The sequence below is a fragment of the Eublepharis macularius genome, chromosome 15 (assembly GCF_028583425.1).
Source record: "Eublepharis macularius isolate TG4126 chromosome 15, MPM_Emac_v1.0, whole genome shotgun sequence".
Taxonomy (NCBI): Eukaryota; Metazoa; Chordata; class Lepidosauria; order Squamata; family Eublepharidae; genus Eublepharis; species Eublepharis macularius.
In genome coordinates this window covers 53,743,066-53,764,728 of record NC_072804.1, presented here as the reverse complement: position 1 = coordinate 53,764,728, position 21,663 = coordinate 53,743,066, and the positions used below count along the sequence as shown (strand labels likewise).

Here is a 21,663-nt window from a genome sequence, read left to right as displayed (position 1 = left end):
TTGCCCTGCCCTGCTTTGCTTTTTTCTTCCTACCAGCGTTTGCAGGCCTGGAGCTGTTTAGCTTGACTGAGCTCCAGGTTTGCGTGGCTTCCCGTCCAGCCCAAGATAGCTTTGGCAGAAGGTAAGTTTGGGGTGTGTTTGCATTTTCTGCTATTGAAGGAGGTGGAGAGGTTGTTTGGGGAGGGGGGGCTGTCGCTAAAACTGGAGTTCTTGGCACCTGTCTCTTGGCCGCACCCATAGCTAATGGGCTGCAAGTAGGTGGCTGGCGGATACTGGGGCCCCTGTTGGAATGGGCTGTGGTTCATCTGACCATTTCGGCATCTCTTCTCTTTACGGTGGATGGCTCTTGGGGAAGCTAAGCTTTGCCTGTATAGACTGAAGTGGGAAATTTAAGCTCAGCTGCTCCTCTGTCCTTAAGACGTCGACTCAGTGGGGCAGCGGAGGTTCAGCAAAGCTGCTGGGATAACAAGCTAGCTGAACATGAGCTGCTTTGAAGTCTACACATCTCTCAGGTCTAGTATTTTGCAAGCCACAATAAATCTGTTTGTATTTTAAGGCATGCGGCACTTTCCTTTCTAAATAGAGCTTTTCAAGATATGTTGTGAATTCACACTTTTGTTGAGATTGAGGTCTGAGTATTGTTTTTATCACTGCGACGAGGTTTTATAAAGATTTTAGTGAGGTGCTATTTTGATCGTGGCTGGTGAGCTGCCGGGGACATACAGAGATGTGGGGTATGCATGCTGCAATACATTCAGCCAGGTGCTCCGAAAGCAAAATTGAGGAATAAACGGGCCCAACACTGAGATGGTAGCGTAATGTGCAGGGCTGGGGAGGGAGTCACATTATCAACTGCTTCTATGTAAACAAAAAAATCCCTCTGCGAACAGAAAACGGGCAACAGGCTGGGCTTTACCCTTTCTCCTTGAAGGGCTAGATTTTTGCTTGCAAGGAAGTTGTTTTTTAAAACAGAGGTCAAGGGTTAAAAGTGACACTTCTCTCCTGTAGATCATACCATGCATCCTTTCTACCACCATCTCATTTTGCTGCTTACGTAGACCAGATCTTAGAGGGTTTCCTGAAGGGAAACAGGGCCTCACCCAGGACTGGGAATAAGACGGAATCTTGCATAAGGTCCACCCACAATTGTAAAGCATTCTGAGTGTGAGTTCTCACATTTACCCCCTTATGTCATGGGTGCAATAATGACTGATAAGGCTCGATAAGTTGCCACATCTAAGTGTGAAGTATTACCTGCTCATCTCCCTCAGGCACTTACTCAATACCAGCAGCCGTCCTGAGGCAAGGGAGGGTAAAATCTCATTTTTCTGAAATCTTTGGCCCGGTCTATCCACTTTCTCCCAAACGTCTTCCTCTTTCTGTTTCCCACCCTTCACCCAATTTGTCCCATCAGTGGTTCACGAATGGCAAAAACCCCCATTTTTTTCCTACTGGTCCGGTCCAGATAAAAAATGAAGCACTTTCTCTGGGTGCCAGCTGGGAAAATGCAAGTGCTACTTTTGCATACGTCTTGGTGGTCAGGACCAGGGCTTTTTTTCAGCTGGAACGTGGTGGAACGGAGTTCCGGCACCTCTTGAAAATGGTCACATGGCTGGTGGCCCCGCCCCCTGATCTCCAGACAGAGGGGAGTTTAGATTGCCCTCCACACTGCTGGAGTGGTGCAGAGGGCAATCTAAACTCCCCTCTGTCTGGAATCAAGGGGCAGGGCCACCGGCCATGTGTCCATTTTCGCCGAGGGTGATTTAAACTTCAAAAAACTCCCCTCTTGTTCCAGCTGACCCAAAGTGTCATCATTGTGCAGTCCTGAGTTCCACCACTAAGTTCCACCACCTCTTTTCCCAGAAAAAAAGACGAAATGGGCGAAGGATGGGTGGCCCCTCCTCTTTTCAGCCCAAGGCTGAGAAAGTTCTAAAAATTCAACGTACCAAAAAGTGATACCGACTCAGCTTGACACCAGCCTGAAACTGAGAAACCTAAATTAAAAATAAAAAAGGCTTGTGTCTTTGAGCAAACAGGAAACTAATCCCTAAAAATAAAAGAGACAGTTTTGAGGACAGTTTTTAAAAGGGCACAGGAAAATATGGGACCTGTTTTTGTCCTTAATGTTAAGAGTCAGTGAGGATGATAAACTTTTGGGTTTAACCTAACAAAGTGTCAGGACATTACTGACCTCAGCTAACCTAGTGTTCTTGCTATGTTTCCTTAAAATAACATCATCCACTTTCCCCCACTAGTAGCTGTGTTGGTCTGTGGCTGAAGAGCAAGATTTGGGTCCAGTAGCACCTTAAAGATCAACTAGGTTTTTAGGGTATGAGCTTTCAAGAGTCAAAGATCTCTTCGGCACATTTCTGAAGTATGAGCTTTCGAGAGTCAAAGATCTCTTCGTCAGGTATCTGACGAAGAGATCTTTGACTCTCGAAAGCTCATACCCTGGAAATGTGACAAAGAGATCTGGAAATCTAGTTAGTTTTTAAGGTACTACTGGACCCGAACCTTGCTCTTTCTCCCAGTAGATTTCTGCAAATCTTGTTTTCCAACAGGTTGGAGAAGGAGTTAGACAGACAACTGTGAGTGGCCCAAAGCAGTCTTTGAACTCTTGCGAGATGCATCTCCAACAAACTAAACTGGTTTTGCACAAGTGGTGCTGGTTGTGTGGGGTCCTTCCTGTATCCTCTACTCACCCTCCAGCTATAACCATTGAGACATATTTTCCCTCTCTTTGGAAAGTTCCAAACAATAAGACAATAGGTGAACGACCACTTCAGAAACCCAGACCGATTTGACGAGGGGAGTCCGAAGTAAAGTTCTCCCGGTCAGTTTGGAAGGTCCTCCATGCATACTGTCTGGACTAGAGGAACATATGGCTTGATCCAGTGGTGTCACTTAAAACAATTCTATCCTTTGGTTAGCATGTGCTTGCAAATAGCTCCTCTCCTGGTCTCCTTTGGCAAGTTGTGAATTGCTGCAGATGACCAACTAGCCGAATGTTGTTTTCCTCTGGATTATGCGGGTTGGCTGATGCACAAACAATGTAGATATTGGAATGAGAAGAATGGGCAGTACACAATTATGTTGGCTTTTCTGGGCTTATTCACAAGGTGCCTCCCCTCAAAAAGCTTGTGAAGGTTAAACCACACGGAAATGACCAGCTGCCACGGATGAGTCACACCAATTGACCAGTTTTTGCTACTTGCTGGAAATGTGGGCAAAGTATTATCAAACTCCTGAAAGGATCCGGCCCCCAATCCACAGCCTCAGGGCTGTTCTTGGCTTAGTTTCAAGCAAGTTGTGTGGGTCACCACTAGCCATTCTACCACACTGCCCTTAATTACGGCCTGGTGGCAGATCAACCTATTCTTTAAATGTTTCTAGTGACAGGCACACCTTGCTGTTCCTTAAAGGATTGTTAGTAATTGTTTGCTTTCCTATTGTCTGGCCTGAATCGATTTTCTGGAGCGTTGGTCTGCCCCTGGCATGTGGAGGACAAATCTAATCTCTCTTCTGATGTGGTGGAGACTGTGCGCTAAGCTACAAGAGACGAACTACACGAAGACATGCACATGAGAGGAGTTGCAATGTTGTCCACAAAGCTGAGTTTTAAAAGAGATCAGAAGGCTTTGTCAATTTTCCCTCTCAACGCCAGCAAATATGGCTCCTCAGGGGTTTGCTAATTTCCTCTTTGCCTTCCAAAGGCTGTGTCAGTTTCACCTCCCCTTCTAGGAGGCAAAGAGGAAATAAACTCTCTGAGGAGCAATCTTTGCTGGCTCTGTAGAGGGGGGAAATTGACAGAGCCTTCCGATTTGTCTTTTAAAACTTGGCTTCCCAGCTAACATTGCGACTCTCTTCACGTGAGTGTCCTCGTGTAATTTGTCTCTTGTAGTTTAGCTCTTAGGGGTTGGTGGGAAGGAAAGGGCTGTGTGGCTAAGTGTGAGGTGGCAATAAAGAAGAGACTGCTTCTGAGCATGTGTAAAATGCTTTTTGGAATGCAGAGTGATAATTCCAAAAAGACTTTGGAGCCATGAACTTTAGGGTTTAGGTTGGGAAATTCCTGGAAGTTTGGGGAGGGCGGACCCTAGAGAGGGTGGGATTTGGGGAGGGGAGGGACCTCAGTGGGGCACAATGCCACAGAGTGTACCTTCCAAAGCAGCTATACTCTCTAGAGAAACTGATCTCTGTGGCCTGGAGATGAGTTACAATTCTAGGAGATCTCCAGCCGCCACCTGAAAGTTGGCAACCCTTACAGATTCTCCCATTGAGCAGGTGGAGATGGGATGCCCTTTGCTAGGCCGGTACAACCGACCAACCACATGTGGTGGCCTGCCAGAATTGGGCAACGCCCCTGTGTTTGCAACTTCAAATGGGTAACAAAGGTATAAGCCTGGCTAAGCCCCTTGTGGCTGCTAGACAGGGTTGGGAGGGGGGCGGCTGTTTGGCTTGGCAAGCCTCAGGTTGTGTAGGCCTGCCCAGGTATGTGGTTGCCTAGCAACGGCAGGGAGGAGAAAGGAGAGGAGCAGATTCCTCCATGTCCAGCATCTGTTAAAGGTAGAGTTGCCGAGGCTGCTGGGGGAACGTGGCAACCTTAACACTGAACTCAGAAACTCAATCAATCAGATTTACCTTCCTTGCCTCCCACAACACAGAGGTCAGCCTTGTGGTTGGTACAGAAGTACCTGTGTGGTAAATGTGTACTCTGGCCTTCCTCCAAAAAAGCACAGGGAGGCTTTGATGGATCCCCCCCCTTCCAGCTTACCCTTACAACAACCCTGTGAGATGGGCGAGGCAGAAAGTGTGTGACTGGGCTGAGGCCTCCCAGTGAGTTTCATGGGAGAACATGGATTTGAATTGGGTCTCCCAGAACTCGGGTTGCCAAGCTCCAGCTGGTGGCTGGAGATCTCCCGGAATTGCACCTGACCTCCAGGCCACTGAGATGAGTTCCCCTGGAGAAACCGGCTACTCTGGAGGGTGGACTATGGAATTATACCCTTCTGAGGAGCCTCCCCTCCCCAAACTCTGCCCTCTCCAGGCCTTACTCCCCAAACCTCCAGGAATTTCCCAACCTGGAGCTGGCAACCCTACCTAGAACCTAGTCCGACACTCTGGCCACTACACCACACTGATACGCTTCCATTATCGTATCCCCCCCCCTCACCCCTATGCCTTTAACAGGTGCGTGGCAGGCTCACACTGAAATCCCTGCCAGTGAGCAATTATTCCGAGGCATATCTGCTGTGCCAGGGGAAACAATGGGTGCCCAACCCACCCAGTCACTCCTGGCTGCCTCAGCAGGGCCATGTATATAGAATCATAGAGTTGGAAGTGACCTCTAGGATCATCTAGTCCAACCCCCTGCACAGTGCAGGAAATTCACAACTATCTCCCCTCCCTATACCCCCCTGCTTCATGCCCAGAAGGTGGCAAAACACCATCATGATACCCAGCCAAACTCACCTGGGGGAAATTGCTACCTGACTCCAAGGTGGTGATCGACCTTACCCAGGGCATGTAAGAAGGGGCCGCGAGAACGAAGCACTGATGTAACCCTTCCTGCCCTCCCTTTCATGATCTGCCCAGGGTCACTGAATCAGCCTTGCTGTCAGGTGGCCATCTACACTCTGCTTAAAATCCTCGAAAGAAGGAGAGCCCACCACCTCCCGAGGAAGCCCGTTCCACTGAGGGACTGCTCTGTCATGGAAGAGGTGTGGATCTGCCTGCCTTCCAAATGCTTGAGAACTTTGGCCTTACCCCTATTTCAAGTGCCCGTTTATCAGGCGGAGACCTGTCTGGGCACTTCCCTTTGACTTCACTTTCCTCCCCGCCTGCCAGGGCCTCTTGGAGGTTGGCTGCTGTGGAGCGAGCAATTCACACACGGCCTTGGCGGCATGCATATTTGATAGGAGATGAAATATTAAGACACTTATATGATGTGCCACTCCCTTTGCCTTCTCTGTGCCGGCATTGTGCGGCGAGAGACGCCAGCTCCGGCTTCCTCATTGTGCCCCTTTGCCTCCCCCCATTCTTGCGAAAGGGAAGGGGGGGTGTTGCTTGAAGTTTAATTTTAGGTTCTGCAAGAGGTGGGAGGCTTTCATTTCCACTTTGGGTGGCTGGATTTGTGTCTCTCTGGAGCACGCTTGAATGAGACACCCACATAGCCTGGAGCCAAAGAAGGAGAGCCAGAAGAGGCACTTCAGTTAGAGGGAGGGAGGAAGGAAAGAGACTGCCTCTGAGGTAGGTGAGACCCAGTTCTGTTCTGATGGATGGTCTCTCTCGAGCTGCACTCCTGGGCATGATGTTTCCCTGGGGAGGTAAGCCCACAACGAGAGCAAAAATGTGCAAGCCAGGGTGCATGGCAGTTGGATTAGGAGGCAGTGCACTGATAGAAATGTGGGTTGACAGACCTTGCTTGGGGTCGGGGCAGGGGGAGGGCTACGGTTGAGAAGCTACTTTGTTCCAGGGAGGTGGAAAGAGAAGAAGCGGGGAAGATTTGGCTGCATGTTCCTTGATGGTTTCTGGTTGTTATGACTGATAGAATAAGTAATGGAATGAGCTCAGACCACAAGACAAAAGGCACCCATGGAAAGTCTCAATTGTTGCTCTGGGTCAGGCAGATGGATCCTTCCCAAGCCGGCAACCTGAATGTGTGCAGGGCTAATAGCAGTCCTGGAAGGAATTCTTAGGGAGTGGTGGTGTAAAATGTTCCTGTGTCTGTGAAACGTGAAGTCTGTCCATAAACTGGAATAGCAAGGACTGTATACTAGGACAGGCACTGGAAAGCTTTACGGATTTCTCACGGTGTAAAGTTTAAAGTGTTTCGTGGCAGCGGGCTGTGGAAGTTCTTGTTGGTTTCTGTATGCTGTGGGTGGGTCAAAGCGAGCGTGGGAGAATTTAGGGAGGGGTTTTTTTTTTGCTGTGGACCCACAGACATTTGTGAAATTTCTATCTGCCATGCATGGTAATGTGACCCACAGATTCTGCTAGAGCTGGTTTGAACAGAGAGAATCGGAACAACTCCTTTAGCTTTTATTTTACAACCCTGCCCCACGCCCAAATCTCCCATCTTTCCATACATATAGAGGCAATGGCATCAGGTACCTAAAACAGCCCAGGTGCACCTTGCGTGCAATATACAGAGGTTTAGAATTCCCATACGGGCCTCGGAATGTGTCTTATCATGTCCCATGTTGGAAGGGCCGACCTCAAAGCTGGGAAGAACGCAGCTGAGATTTATATTTAGAAATCCCCCTCGAAGAAACAGCTAGGACAGCTGCTGAAAAGAAGCAGTGACTGATGTTAGGGGGTGAAGGAAATGGAAGAAACCGGCTGACCCATGTGGATGGGTGCAAGGAGGGGAGGGGCTGGCTGTGGCTTGGTGCCAGAGCGTTTGCTTTGCACGCGGAAGGTCCCAGGTTCTAGCCTCAGCCTCTCCAGTTAAAAGGATCAGGTCAGAGGTGATGGTAAAGATCCAAGACCCTGGCGAGCCACCAATCAGAGGAGATGAGGCTGACCATGATATATCACTAGTCTGAGTCACTGTAAGGCAGCTTATTCTGAGGAGGGCTGTGGTTCTATAGCAGAACATCAGTCCATGGCATATCCAGCTAGATGGATGATGCGAGACCCAGTGAGCAGCTGCTGGTCAGAGGAGATAAGACTGACCTTGAGAGACCAAGGTGAGGCACCTTCACGTGTACAGGTATGATGTAGCAGTCATACAGAATGTCTTAGGGGATTTTTTTTGCATCTGACGAAGAGAGCTGTGGTTCTCAAAAGCTTACGCTACGATAAAGTTGGTTAGTCTTAAAGGAGCTACTGGGCTCTTTGCTATTTGGCAACTACAAACTAACACAGCTAATTCCTCTGGATCTTAGGTTTTTTCAGGGAGCTCACGTGTCACAGTACCAACCCTGCCCACTGCAAAACAACCTTTAGAATCTTGTCTCTCAGCAATCTCTGTTGGGATTATCTTCAGCCTTGTTGCTGTTTTTTGTCCAGCCATCCCAGACTTAACTCAGATCCTCAATTTTTGTTCAGTTATTTATTTCATTCACACCCCGTCTGTCTCCCCATTGAGGACCCAAAGCGGCTTTCATCATTCTCCTCTCCTCTATTTTATCCTTACGACAACCCTGTGAGGTAGGTTAAGCTGAGTGTGTGTGACTGTCCCAAGGTCGCCAAGCAAGCTTCCACGGCAGAGTGGGGATTCTAACCAAGGTCCTCCCAGGTCTTTGACACCCTGACCACTATGCCATGCTAAAAAAAAGAGAGAGATCACGGTACAAAGAAGAGAAGAATAAGGAATAGCTACCGTGATAATCTAACTATTACTACAATTTTACCAAAGTGTCACTTGTGAAATGCAACTGTGTCTATATGTGAAATGTAACAAAGAAGTCTATAAACATAATTGTATTTCATAAGTGACACTTTGATTAAATTGTAGCAACAGTTAGATTATCAGGGTGGCTATTCCTTATTCTTCTCTACACTATGCTGGCTGCTTGAATGAGATAGGAGAAGAATGTTTGTTAAAAGATGTGGGGTGGGGGGGAGATGAGCTGCTTCTGCAAACTCAAGGCTTTCCTGTTTTTAATGCTTTGCTAGGTGCTGGCCATCCCAAAGGTGTGTACAGAGAAGACATCTGCCATGAGACCAAGTGGATACAGAATGAACTGGTAGAAAGACACCCCCCTTCTCCTGTGGGTGCTCCATGCTCTTGAAGGTATGGTGAAGTTGCCTTATTGTGATGTAACTGTTACCAGCCAGAGCAGTGTGTGCGCATTAATTGAGAGACAGAGATTGCCCTGTGGGATTATGTTTCCTGTTGTTTTGCTTGTTGATGGATTCTCTGCTAGCCGTGCCAGGAAGAAAAAAAATGCCAGTGCCCGCTTCATGAAATGGTCCTTCGATGGGCACTTAGCAATTGATGGTGAGACATTTTGTGCATGCTTAAATTCAGTTTTCCAAACTTCTAGAAAGTTGCTCCCCCCCCCAAACCCCAGATTAAAATGAGAAGCACACATTGTTCTGATGCTAATGGGTTTATTTCTGGAGTTGAAAAGGGCTTCCTTGTAGAGCTGCCGTTTTGTGGATGGAACAAGATGTGTCCTGCGGAGGGCAGCATCTTCTCTTGCTTCTCTGTATTTGAATTGGACGAGGCAGAATTAACTGGAGCCTGATCGGGAGTACGGAAGGCCAGAACAGTCAGCCACACCTAGAGATTAAGAGCCAAGCTACAAGTGACGCCTGACACAGGTTGGAGACTTGTCAGCTTCCCTCAAGTTTTGGCGGGAAATGTAGGCAGCTCGGCAGAATGTTGGACAAGTGACAGTTGAAAAGTCCATTGGACAGCAGTCGGAGAGCCAAGCTGCAAGACCAGGACGCCTACATTTTCCATCAAAACTTGAGGGAAGCTGACAAGTCTCCAACCTGTGTCAGGCATCACTTGTAGCTTGGCTCTCAGTCCAGTCTCCTGTGGTGCAATGGATTGACCAGCAATTTAATCGTGTGGTTTGGAATGCATATGAGCTTCGCTGAATGTGTTCAAGGACTTGATTTGAAAAGGAGGCTCCAGTGGTCCAGGAAGCTGGAAAGCCATTTCCTCTGACCAATCCATGTCTGAACAGAACGAACTAGTATGAATTGTGGGTAAATGTTAGGCACAAGAACTCAGTGCTCAGTTCAAGGTACTGGTTATCACTTACAAAGGTCTTCATGGCCTTGGTCCAGCATACCTACAGGACCACCTTCCCCCCTATGCTCCTCCGTGGCAGTTTTGCTCATCCAAACAGGGTCTCCTGCAGGTGTCAGCCTGCACATGGGGCGAAATAAACAGCAGCCCGCACACGGGCTTTCTTTGTGATGGCCCCTACCCTGTAGAACGGCCTTCCTGAGGAGGTCAGGAGAGCCCCCACTCTTCTGGCTTTCCGCAAAGGATGCAAAACCGAATTAAAAAGGCTTTTTTACTCAGATAGGAGGGCTGTATTGTAGGGAGGGGATCTCAGATGATCCACTAATGAGTTAGGAATCATAAACACCACTGTGTTGTATTGGATTCCTGCTAATGCTATATCTTTGTGAACTTGAATCTATTTACCCTATGGCATTGTTTATGGAAATGTCCTTGATATTGACTGTACTAATCTCACACTGTGTAATCTGCCTTGAGTCTCCGGGAGAAAGGTGGGCTATAAATGGCATAAATAAATAAATAAAAATAACTAAGTGCTCAAAATGCCACACCATTCACTTGTCTTAGGGTTTTTTTCCTGCCGCTTGAGCTACTAGGAGCAACGCTGCCACACAGATGGCATTCAGTTCTGTCACCTCCACCAGTCGGTTTCATTGATGATCTGCCCCATCCCATGTTCAGGGCATGTGGTGCATAGTCTCATATCCCATATTTACGCACCGTGGCTCTGCCAAGGGAGCGGCTGCTTTTGTACTGTGGAAAAAGCTGGAATCAAACAAACAAAACCTTTAGTGAGCGGTGCCAAAGTGAATCCAGTTTATGAAAGGGCAAGAGTACAGCAATTAAAATATAGCTACAGCGAGCTGATTGTAGGCAGGGCCTGCCTGGAATATTGCACAGAAGGTCACATGCAGGACCATCTGTTTCCAAAACTCCAGTGATGGACATGCACTTTATTTTCTTCGTAGCCACCCTGCAGAAGCTGAGAAGAGTGCGGAGGTATGTAGAGGAGAGACTTTCAGGGGTGCTGTGATGAGATCCCCCTCCTAGGATGGCAGCCACTAGAGGATGAGGACCTTGGGACAAGAGGGCATCATCCCAGGAGAACTTGGCAAGGACCCTTCTCTTGGGGTGTGTGGGTGTGCATTGGTGCCTTTGAGACCAGGAATGAAATTAAGGGGTTATGGGGCAAGCTGCAGTACAGCAGTCCAAGCTCTGCTCACGACCTGAGTTCGATCCCGGCGGAAGCTGGGTTCAGGTAGCCGGCTCAAGGTTGACTCAGCCTTCCATCCTTCTGAGGTCGGTAAAATGAGTACCCAGTTTCCTGGGGGTAAAGGGTAGATGACTGAGGAAGGCAATGGCAAACCACCCCCTAAAAAGTCTGCCAAGAAAACCTCGAGATGCGAGGTCCCCCCATGGGTCAGTAATGACTCGGTGCTTGCACAGGGGACTACCTTTACCTTTTACAGAGTAGTGGTGATAAGATTATTCTCCAACTTCACCCATTTGTGACAGGAGGTGTGGCAACTGCCTGCTCGTGCCCCCCTGCACCAGAAGGGAAAAGATACTGGAAACTGTGGCTCCAGGGACCCAATATTTATTTATTTAATTTTCATTTATGTCATTTATGATCCGCCTTTCTCACCGAGACTCAAGGTGGATTACGCAGTGTGAGAGTAGTACAGTCAGTATCAATGACAATTTCATAAACAACAATAGAATTGCTCACGTTGGGAAGAACCAGTTCCAAGGTTCTGGAAACATAATCGAGGTGGCCAAGTAGGATATGGGAGGGAAGGCGGCATGGTATAGCCTGATCGCGTCAGATCTTGGAAGCTAAGCAGGGTCAGCTCTTGGACAGGCAACCGCCAAGAAAGACTGTGCAGAGGAAGGCAATGGCAAACCACCTCTGCTTCTCCCTTGCCTTGACAGCCCTTTGCTTGGGTCGCCATAAGTCGATTGAGATTTAACAGCATGTACACACACAAGTAGGATATGGCACATTCAGGGCCTCCAGGCTGCATTCTCTGCGTCCAGGGCCACCCAGTCCTTCATGGCACATTGGTTTGCAAGCTTTGAAACTAACTGGGAGGGGCTGAGGTGGAAAGGGGTGGGTGAAACAAGGAGCTGAGAAGAACATCTTCCCCGCTCCTCCCTCTCGCATGGAGGACAGGGCTCCATTGATTTCTGTGTGTTGTTTTATAGTAGAAGGATCAATAGATACAAACAAGATAACATCAGAAAGAATTGTCTCCAGGGTCACGTTCAAGCTCTCTTTAGGATGGAGAGAAAGTAGACCGGAACAAAGCCAGAAGAGGGCTTTGTATTACAGGGAGGGCTTTGAAAATAGTATATTAAAATGAAAGGAATATTTATCATGTTTTACACACACACGCACACACAAAATCCTAGACCAAGTTGAATTAAAATGGCTGCCACTTCTCAACAAAGTGGCTGGCCTGTGCGCATTTTTACCTTTTTGAATCGGTGATGATGGTGTTTTGTGTAAGGTTACATGATCCCAGATTTCTTCAATGCATTGGCAAACTGGTAGAAAGTCTTCCGTTGTGTGGCAGTCTATTAAGATCTGCAAAGTGAGATCTGAGCATGCTTCAGAAAGTTCAAAAGGATAATTTTAGGGTCTATTGCTATATGGTAACGGGCCATTCCTTCTATACATTGGAGACCTCTGCTCCAAGATCAGAGCAGGACCACTGAATGTAGAACGGATTGCCTCTACACTACCATCTCTCCAGTGTAGACCTCAGTTGGTAACTGACAGCCGCTTGGATGTCTCTTGTGCTATCTGCTGATCAACTGGAGTGTGCTTGTGTGTGCGTTACATACTGTCAAGTCGCCTCCGACCTACGGCGCCCCTATGAATGAAAGATCTCCTATCATTAACAGACCTGCTCAGATCCTGCAAACTGGAGGACGTGGCTTCTTTTATTGAGTTAAGCCATCTCGTTTTAGGTCTTCCTCTTTTCCTATTGCCTTCCACTTTTCCTAACATTATTGACTTTTCCAGAGAATCTTGTCTTCTCATGATGTGACCAAAGTACGATAGCCACAGTTTTGTCACGCTTCCTTTAACATTAATGTATTTTGAATGTAGAGCATCCAATTGCTATATTCTAACAGTTCCCCCAAGTCCTGTTTTCAAGCCTTCTCATATCTTGTGCTCTTATTGCAATGATACAATCTCCCATGAAAGGATATAAAAAAGGAAATGCATCCTTTTAAAGACTCTCTCTTTGACATTAATCTTTTCGAATGTGATTGGCTGTTTCTGGAGCAGTCAAGAAGACTAGTTCATGTCAGCTCTCATTAATATTTCTGCTCTGGGTAATATTTTTCCTTTACGTTAGATGTCACAAATAGACATGGGCACGAACCAAAAAAAAAAAATAACGAACCAGCGGATCGTGGTTCGGTGCAGACTACGATCCCGAATTCCTGAACAGCAATGAACATCTCCCATTCCCGAACCGAACCGGATCGTGGTTCATGGAGGCCAAAGTGGAGGTGCCCACTCAGCCGAGGTGCCCACTGAGCTTGACCCCAGAGCCAGGCAGCAGCCCTGGAACCAGAGGAGATAGAACCCTATCCCCCAAAGCCAAGCTCAATTGTACTCTCAGTCTCTCTCCCCAAAGGCTAGCAAGTGGCAAGCAAGAGCTCTGTCCCACTCCACTGCTCGCAGAAAGTGAAACCCAGCCTGGGAGACCATGGCTATTTATAAGCATGGGTCCCATTCAGCAACACAGGAGGTCTGTGTTTGGCTGTGAGAGCTGCCTATCAGCGTTTGCAGGGATGAGATTGGAGTGCCCATGGCTACAGAACACCCCCTTCCACCTCCTTCCCCTGGGTGTCTTCTCCCAACTTGTAACAGCTTTGCAGCTCCGTGGTTGGAAGGAAGCCCTGCTGATCAAGGAAAGCTGGGCTTCCATTCAGGTTTCCAGGGCGACAGGAGGGCAGACAGAGCTCAGGCATTCCCCTGGCTCCATTGCCAGGGGAATAGATTGCTGGCGCCTGAGTGTCTGGCTTCCTGAACTGAGCCCGAATGCCCCGAACCAGGCCTCTCCCGACCGCTGGTTCGTTGGCCATGGCCGATCACGATCCGCCAGGTCACAATCGCGCGATCGCCATTTTCATGGGTTTTTGAGGTTCGTAATGCAGTTTGTCCCCATCTCTAGTCACAAACTCTGTAGTTCATTCCAAGATGAAAATTTGCTAGGTTTCAGCTCCAATCTTAAACTTAAGGTGATTTTATAAAGAGGGAAATGGGTCACATTTCAGGGACCAAGACAGAGCTGGTTCGAGGTATACCCGCTATGTTACAGAGAAACTGTCAGGTTTTTCATTATGTACTTAAAAGCTAGAAACCATGATATACTCTTCTATTTGAGTTTGGGGCAGAGAGATTATTGGAGAAGCAGCAAGGTGTCACCAACAAACTTTGTGGTGATCTTTTTTTGTTTGTATTATTCCAAAAAGATTAGGTTTATTTATAATAGCTTTGGATAATGGCTTCATTCTCACAAACTCTTCTCTATTGTCCCTTTTATGTAGAAATTTGTAGCAAATTATCTAAATTCAGTTCTGGAAAATAAGATGGGACTTTCCGATCCCACTAAGATCTACTTCATTCTGAACGACTCCTCACTGGATATAACTTGAAAAGGTGGCTGTATTTCTGCAATGTGCTATTAAGCCGCGCTCTGATAAGATATAAAGAGCTATTCTGCTGGTAAATTTATTTATTTGTAACCCTAATGCCGTTTGTGTATCATGCATCTATGTATTTTTATGCCAATAAAGGACTGATTGATATGTCAGGTAGACAGTGGCAATCTTGTATTCCCCACTATCCCAGGAAGTCAGAATCTATATTGGCATACCTTGACTTAAGCTTTTTATGATGAGGTTGTATACTAATTGTTTGGAAGAACCTTGATCCAAAGTTCATACTTCATAAGAGTTCTGAACCAACATCTTCTCTGCATTCAGAGGAAGGGCTGCCAAAGTTTTGATTTGTAGAAGTCATATTTAAAATACGTTGAATGCTAACAGAGATTTGCTTTCTTGGAATGAAACCAAATTGGTCTGGATCGATCTAGCTGGGTATGAATGAATTGATCCTTGGCACAAGCAGGGAGGTAAATATTTCGCTATCCTGGTTCAGCAAGGGAATAGGACAAACCAGAAAGCGTTACGGATCGCAGCCTGGGCCGATTCCAGACGGCCCTCCCCATCCTGAAATGTTGCGCATCGTCACACGTAAAACGCGAAATATCGTGTTTTCTCGCGTGAGTTTTGCGCGACGTCGCGCAAAACTCGTGCGAGAAAACGCAGGATTTCGCGTTTTCCGCGCGACGGCGCGTGACGTTTCGAGATGGGGAGGGCTGTCTGGAATCGGCTCTGGTTTCGGGATCACATTATGTTACTCCTGTGGAATCACATTGGATGCTAAAATGAGACTGAAGAGGTTAATGGGATCGATAAGATCAGGCCCAGTAACACCTTAGAGACCAACTAGATTTCCAGGGTTAGAAGCTTTCGAGAGTCAGGGCTCCCTTCATCAGATACGAGGAGTGGAAAAAGGGATCTTAAGGAAAGCTCATACCCTGGTCTTTAAGGTGCTACTGGATCCGAATCTTGCTCTTCTGTTACAGATCAACACAGCTACTGACCCGGAGGTGTCTAAGGGTTTGTTTTGTTATAGAATTTTTTCCAGGAAAACTCTCTTTCCCCAAGATGTTGTTCCTTTTGAGAGATGTTGTAGTTTGCTCTAACTCATCATTCATAAATGTTGTGCTTCTCTGCTGTTGCTGGTTCTTTTCATTTTTTTTTCTGTAGATAATATTTTATGTGGACTTTCATTTGTGAAAGTATGGAGGGACTGATGGTCTTTTTTGAAATGTTTCTGCCGTTATCTTTGGACTTGGTGAGAGAGGTATACTTAAATTTGGAAATCGCACCTGCATTCCATTTGGACGAGAAGTGTCTAGCTTTAGCGCCTGATTCAAGTTAGCTGAAGTTATAATCATGCTTTTGGAGTTTAATAGTATCAATTACCTTTCTTTTCCAATTGTAGAAGCTTCAGAACTTTTTTTAAAATGTAGAGTTTCAAAACCAGCAATTTACTATAGTGCAGTTAATATTTTGCAGTTAATATAGTGCAGTTAATATTTTGCATGCCACTTTTTCCTTGAAGAGATGCTCATCAAGGCACACCCCCACACACATACACTCAATACATCCCAGGCATTGTGGGCTGGCCCCTCATAGGTTGCAATACCTAGGTTTCCAATTCCATTAAGTACAGCTTCTTCTTCTCAATAATATGTGGTTTACACTGCAATCCTAAGCGTCCTAAACCTACTGACTTTAATGGACTTAAAACAGTGTAACTTGGTTTAGAATTGCTCTATTAGTTTCCAACATAGATCCTTAGAATCAGACTCTCTAGGTTTTGAATATGAGGCCTTTTTTGCATGGGCGATTTTTGCGGCATTTGGCTCCATACCTCTTCGGATTTTCTTGAGAATTCCAGACGATTAACTCCCACTTCAGATTTCAACATGGCGTTTCAAGGGTTCGCTTCCAAATATTCTCCTTGTGCAAAAAAAGCGCAGGCAGAAAATTCGGAAAAGAATCCTTGAAGTGCCACATTGAAATCTGAAGGGGGAGTTAATCATCTGGAATTTGGAAGGAAACCCAAAAAGGTATTGGGCCAAATGAGGCAAAAATTGCCCGTGCAAAAAAGGCCTAAAACACCCAGGCACAATCAAGCCACATACAGTTTCCTATTCCGTGAAATATCGTCACACAAATCTAGCAACATCAAATGAGATAATGTGGCATAGATGTGAAAGGTAAGAACAATCCCATTCTCGGAATAGTTTTCTCCAGATGTCTTTTAGATGAAATTATCTAAAACTTTATTTAGCACATTACTACCCAGAGAAATGAGATTTCTCCCATGGGGATTCTATCTGGATGCAGATCTGCCAAGTATCATATAGATAAAACCATAAAAGTAAGAGTACTTCCCCTTCTTGAAAGGTTTCCAGCTCACTGAATGTTTACAAGAACTTATGTCCCTTGGTAGGTGAGTGAATTGTACCGGTGGTGATTTTATGTAGGATTCCCCTTTAAAAATAAAAGTATGTCTTTTGGATCAGCTAAAGAATCTGTTGCATAGACAGGGAGAGAATTAGAGAAAGGAGTTGCCGCCTCTCTAGGGCTTGAGGTGCCAGGGCAAAGAACTGCTTGAGAAAATGTTTACTCTGCAAACGAGGTGTTTCTTGCTTTGATAGGTGCCTCATATCATTAAAATACCCGGTTCCTTTCTTTTGAAAACATTTATAACTCTTTTTTATCATGTGGTTCATGCCTCTGACATTGAAGGTTTAAGGTTTTTACAACCAGCCATTTACCATTAAAAGATAAATGCCTATAAAGTGACGCTTGCCTCCTCCCAAAGTTGACAGTGAAATTTTTCTGAGGTAAGAAAACCTCTTGACTTACCCCCAGCAGCTGTTGCCCTCAACACAAACCTGAAGTACCCGCACTGAACATGAACAAATCTGGCACTAAAATCTGGTCAAAAATTTGGAAGAGCAGCCAAGGATCTTGACCCAGGCTTCTTAGGAGCCAACTTTCCAGGATGCGGAAGTACAAAGACAAGTAAAGAAATGGCACGAGCAAGGGACAGAGTCCATGGGCATAACAGAGTTTATTGGTGAACTGTCACCACTAGAAGGAGGAAGTAAAGAGCTAAAATTATAATGAATCTTAACATTCTATTTATATACCACCCTTCAGGACAACTTAATGCCCACTCAGAGCGGTTTACAAAGTATGTCATTATTATCCCCACAACAAACACCCTGTGAGGTGGGTGGGGCTGAGAGAGCTGTGACTGACCCAAGGTCACCCAGCTGGCTTCAGGTGGAGGAGTGGGGAATTAAACCTGGTTCTCCAGATTAGAGTCCCGCACTCTTAACCACGACACCAAACTGGCTCTCAAGATAAGGGCTCAAGGACATGACATGCTGGGAGCTCGATGGCTGGAACTCCAGAGCCATTTGGCTCCAGTCTCCCCCATCCAAGTCCAGCATCCCAATCACTATACCATACTGCCCCCACTGCAGTAGCTTGCTGGGTGACTCTTGGCCTGTCAGTCTAACCTGCCTTACAGGGTTGTTGTGGGGGGGGGGGTTAAAAGGAAAGAGGAGCGAACGATGCTGTAAAACCATTTTAAGTCTCCGTTTGGGTGAAAAGCAGGATATAAATAAATAAAATTTACCAAGATAATTTCTGTCAAGAGCTATGACCCTCTACTGTACAAATACTAAGTGTTAAGATGGTGATGCTTGCCGTTTCATTTTCAGTCCCTTTCAGTCCTAATTTTTGACCTCTGCTTTTTTCTAGGAAGAAGATGAAAGGCTCGCGGTGCCTAACAATAGCCACCGCATTGCTGACCCTGGTGGCCCTCAAGGCCTATATCGAGTGGACTGCTGGGCAGGATGAACGATTCCCGACCCCGCAAGAGGGCGAATGGCAAACCAGCTCCTTCACTCCTGCCCAGACCACAGCCGAAGACGCTGTGGCGATTGCCCTGCTCCACTTCAATGCCTCCCTGCATCAGATGCGCCAGAGCATCCCAAAATCGAAGGCCTACTGGAATGAGAAGCAACACCAGATCTTCCGAGCGCTGGACGCCGGGTGGAGTAACGCCTCCATGCATGAATGCGAAGGGTCTGGTGGTGCAGAAAGGTTAAGCAGGATCAGAGACTTCGGTTCCTACTCACAACTTTACAGAAACTTTATCCTGTATGACGGATGCCGGAACTTTCCACTTTTGATCAACCAGCCGGGCAAATGCGCCCACAGCAAGAACCGCACTTTCCTGCTTTTGGCCATCAAATCTCTGCCAGGGAACTTTGCTGCCCGCCAGGCCGTGCGGGACACATGGGGACACGAGGGTGAGCCGGGTGGGTTACCGGTACGTACCGTCTTCTTGCTGGGGACAGCCGGGGGCCAATATGGGCCCAACTTGCAAGGCATGGTGGAGTACGAGAGCCAGACCTTTCAGGACATCTTGATGTGGGACTTTGAAGACACCTTCTTCAACCTGACACTGAAGGACTTCCTCTTCCTCAACTGGACACTGGAACACTGCCAGGACGTTCGCTTTGTTCTCAAGGGGGACGACGACGTTTTCATTAACACACCTAAGATCTTGGACTACCTCAGCTCTTTAGATGCCCGCAAGCCGGTCTACATGGGCCAAGTGATGGCCAACGCCTCGCCATTCCGTGTCCGCAAGAGCAAGTACTATGTGCCGGAGTCATACTATGTGGGACCTTACCCGGCTTATGCGGGAGGCGGGGGCTACATCTTCTCGGGCATGCTGACCCAGTGGCTCCATATCATCTCTCAGTACATCCCCTTCTACCCTATCGATGATGTTTACACTGGGCTGTGCTTCCAAGCTCTGGGCATCCGCCCTGAAGCACACTCCGGCTTCCAGACGTTTGATATCGCGGAGAAGGATCGTGACAACCCCTGTGTACACAGAGAGCTACTCTTGGTCCACCAGCGTAGCCCGCACCAGACCCTTCATCTTTGGAAACAAATCAGGGACCCCAAACTCCAGTGTTGAAGAGAGCCAGAAACAATCTGACCTCTCTTTGCTGAGGTTCCAGGTCCTTGTTGGGAGTGGAATGTGGATGCTGGAGTGGAACACTCTCTGTGTCACAGCTGGAACTGTGGGATGCAAGCACCTCCTGCGTGGAGGAAGCATTGCCTCCTTGCCCGTCCCGTGTTTAGAGGCAGCGCACGTCTGAATCCCAGCTCCTGGGGGAAAGGCAAGAGCCACCTGCTCCTTGCTTCTGGGTGCATCTGCCAGCTGCTGTTGGAAACAGACCCTTAGAGTAGAGCAACCAGGGTCTGATCCTATAGCTTCAGAGCATCACCAACCGGCCGAGCGGTAGGGGAGACAGCATAGCGGAGAAGGGGAAAGATAGCAGGCCACAATTCAGTTCCATATAGTAGGCAGTTGATGGGCAACCCTCAAGAGCGCCAGGCACACTCTGGTAGCTGAAAACAGGCCATTGCTCAGTAATAGAGCACGTTATGAAGACCTCAGTCCAATCCCTGACAACTCCAGTTAGTGGACGTAGGGTCCCAAGAACGGGAAAGATGCCTGATTTGAGACCTTGGGGACGTTGGCATTAAGAATAGATGGGAAAGATTTTGCTTTTGTCTAAGATGGTTCCTTCTCTATCCTACACCTGTGCAAAAACTGGCCATGCTTTTGAAAAAAAAATAACTCTAAAAGCATGTGTAGGTGGGAGATGTTTAGGAATGTGGGGGTTCCACCTGTCACCTCAAGACTGAAGAATGGGTCTTTACCAGATCTTGAAGGACAGGTCCTGTTACTTGCTCAGATTACCCAGGCTAGAGAAAAGGGGTACCCTGCATTGACTCTTAAAAGAAATCCCCACTTCATATTGACATTTGCTTTCAGTCAAGATACATTTCAGGCGCTTCTAAAATGCTTCCTGTGAAAATCACGGCCATAGCAAAAAAGACAAATAAGTGGGTACCAGATCAAATCAAGCCTGAATTCTCCCTAGAAGCTAAAATGACAAAACTGAGGCTATTGTACTTTGGTCATATCATGAGAAGACAAGATTCTCTGGAAAAGTCAATAATGCTAGGAAAAGTGGAAGGCAAGAACAGAGGAAGACCCGAAATGAGATGGCTGGACTCAGTAAAAGAAGCCACGTCCTCCAGTTTGCAGGATCTGAGCAGGCTGTTAATGATAGGACATTTGGGAAGTCCTTCATAGGGTCACCATAGGTCAGAGGCAACTTGACAGCACATAACACACACGCACAACATGGCTAGAGAAGAAAAACACTCCAGAGCTAGCCAGATCTATTGTTTTTTTAAAAAATCCAGAGCATCAGATGTGGGTCTTTATTCCTCCCTTAGAAACAATGATAGGATCATAAATCTTTTACCGTCACTCCAGGGGTTAGGATGGCCACCTTAATTCCTGACATGTAGTAAGAATAAACCGAGTTATACAACTGGTGCTTTCCTTAAAAAAAGGTAAAGTGTGAGGCAGTTGGGCATCACCTATTTAACTTGTACATCCCGTTGCTTTGAAAACACAGAACATAGGGCAAAAAAATTAAATAAATTCATCTCCTCTGGATCTGTGATATGTCACCTGGGTTCCCAACGGGTCACTTTCACTCACCTCTTTCATCACCTAGTTAATAAGCTGACGAAGAGGTCTGTGTTACTTCAAACCTCCTCCATTTGTCTGTGGGCTTTCCACTGCAGATCCGACACCCCTACAACCGGGTAAACAAAAGGTTGTTGGATCAAGTTAACAACCTCAGTCTTGCTTCTTCTGTCATCGCCTAGGGTTGTTTAAATAAGCCTTAAGAAAAAATATTTTTAAAAATATTAAAACGTTACATGATTTCCGTGGCCAGTAACTCCCCTTTCCAGTTGCATCTGGCACTGAAACTTGAAGGTTCTGTTTTCATGTGACCTGTTTCAAGGGCAGGGGAGCTGTCCCCCCCCCCCCATGCTCATGTTGTGATGTACATAGTAAAAGCCTTGGGTGCTGTACCAATTGACTGCAGTTGTTTGTGGTTATTTTGGAGTGGTCTCGGAAACAACATGTATTAGCAGGGCTTTTTCTGGGAAAAGAGGTGGTGGAACTCAGTGGGTTGCCCTTGGAGAAAATGGTCACATGGCTGGTGGCCCCGCCCCCTGATCTCCAGACGGAGGGGAGTTTAGATTGCCCTCCGCGCTCGGCAGCGCGGAGGGCAATCTGAACTTCCCTCTGTCTGGAGATCAGGGGGTGGGGCCACCAGCCATGTGACCATTTTCAAGAGGTTCCGGAACTCCGTTCCACTGCATTCCAG

The 21,663-nt window shown here is 47.0% G+C and overlaps 1 protein-coding gene across 4 annotated transcripts; it reads left to right on the top strand.

Annotated features, from left to right (window-relative positions):
- The first annotated feature begins 31 nt into the window (after positions 1-31).
- On the top strand, positions 32-21,369 carry B3GNT8 (UDP-GlcNAc:betaGal beta-1,3-N-acetylglucosaminyltransferase 8). 4 transcript variants are annotated; one of them, XM_055000009.1, is made up of 3 exons: positions 32-121; positions 8,620-8,737; positions 18,143-21,369. In XM_055000009.1, the coding sequence occupies exon 3, from the start codon at positions 18,150-18,152 to the stop codon at positions 19,374-19,376; it is 1,227 nt and encodes a 408-aa protein (XP_054855984.1). In that variant the 5' UTR covers positions 32-121; positions 8,620-8,737; positions 18,143-18,149; the 3' UTR covers positions 19,377-21,369. The 4 variants fall into 4 exon arrangements, with proteins under 4 accessions (XP_054855984.1, XP_054855983.1, XP_054855982.1 ...); XM_055000008.1 differs by lacking the exon at positions 32-121 and adding an exon at positions 6,103-6,246; XM_055000007.1 differs by lacking the exon at positions 32-121 and adding an exon at positions 6,103-6,323.
- Positions 21,370-21,663: the final 294 nt, after the last annotated feature.

What these genes read in the sequence shown, in the direction of transcription:
- B3GNT8 (XM_055000009.1), top strand. Translation starts at nt 18,150, where the DNA reads ATGAAAGGCTCGCGGTGCCTAACAATAGCCACCGCATTGCTGACCCTG.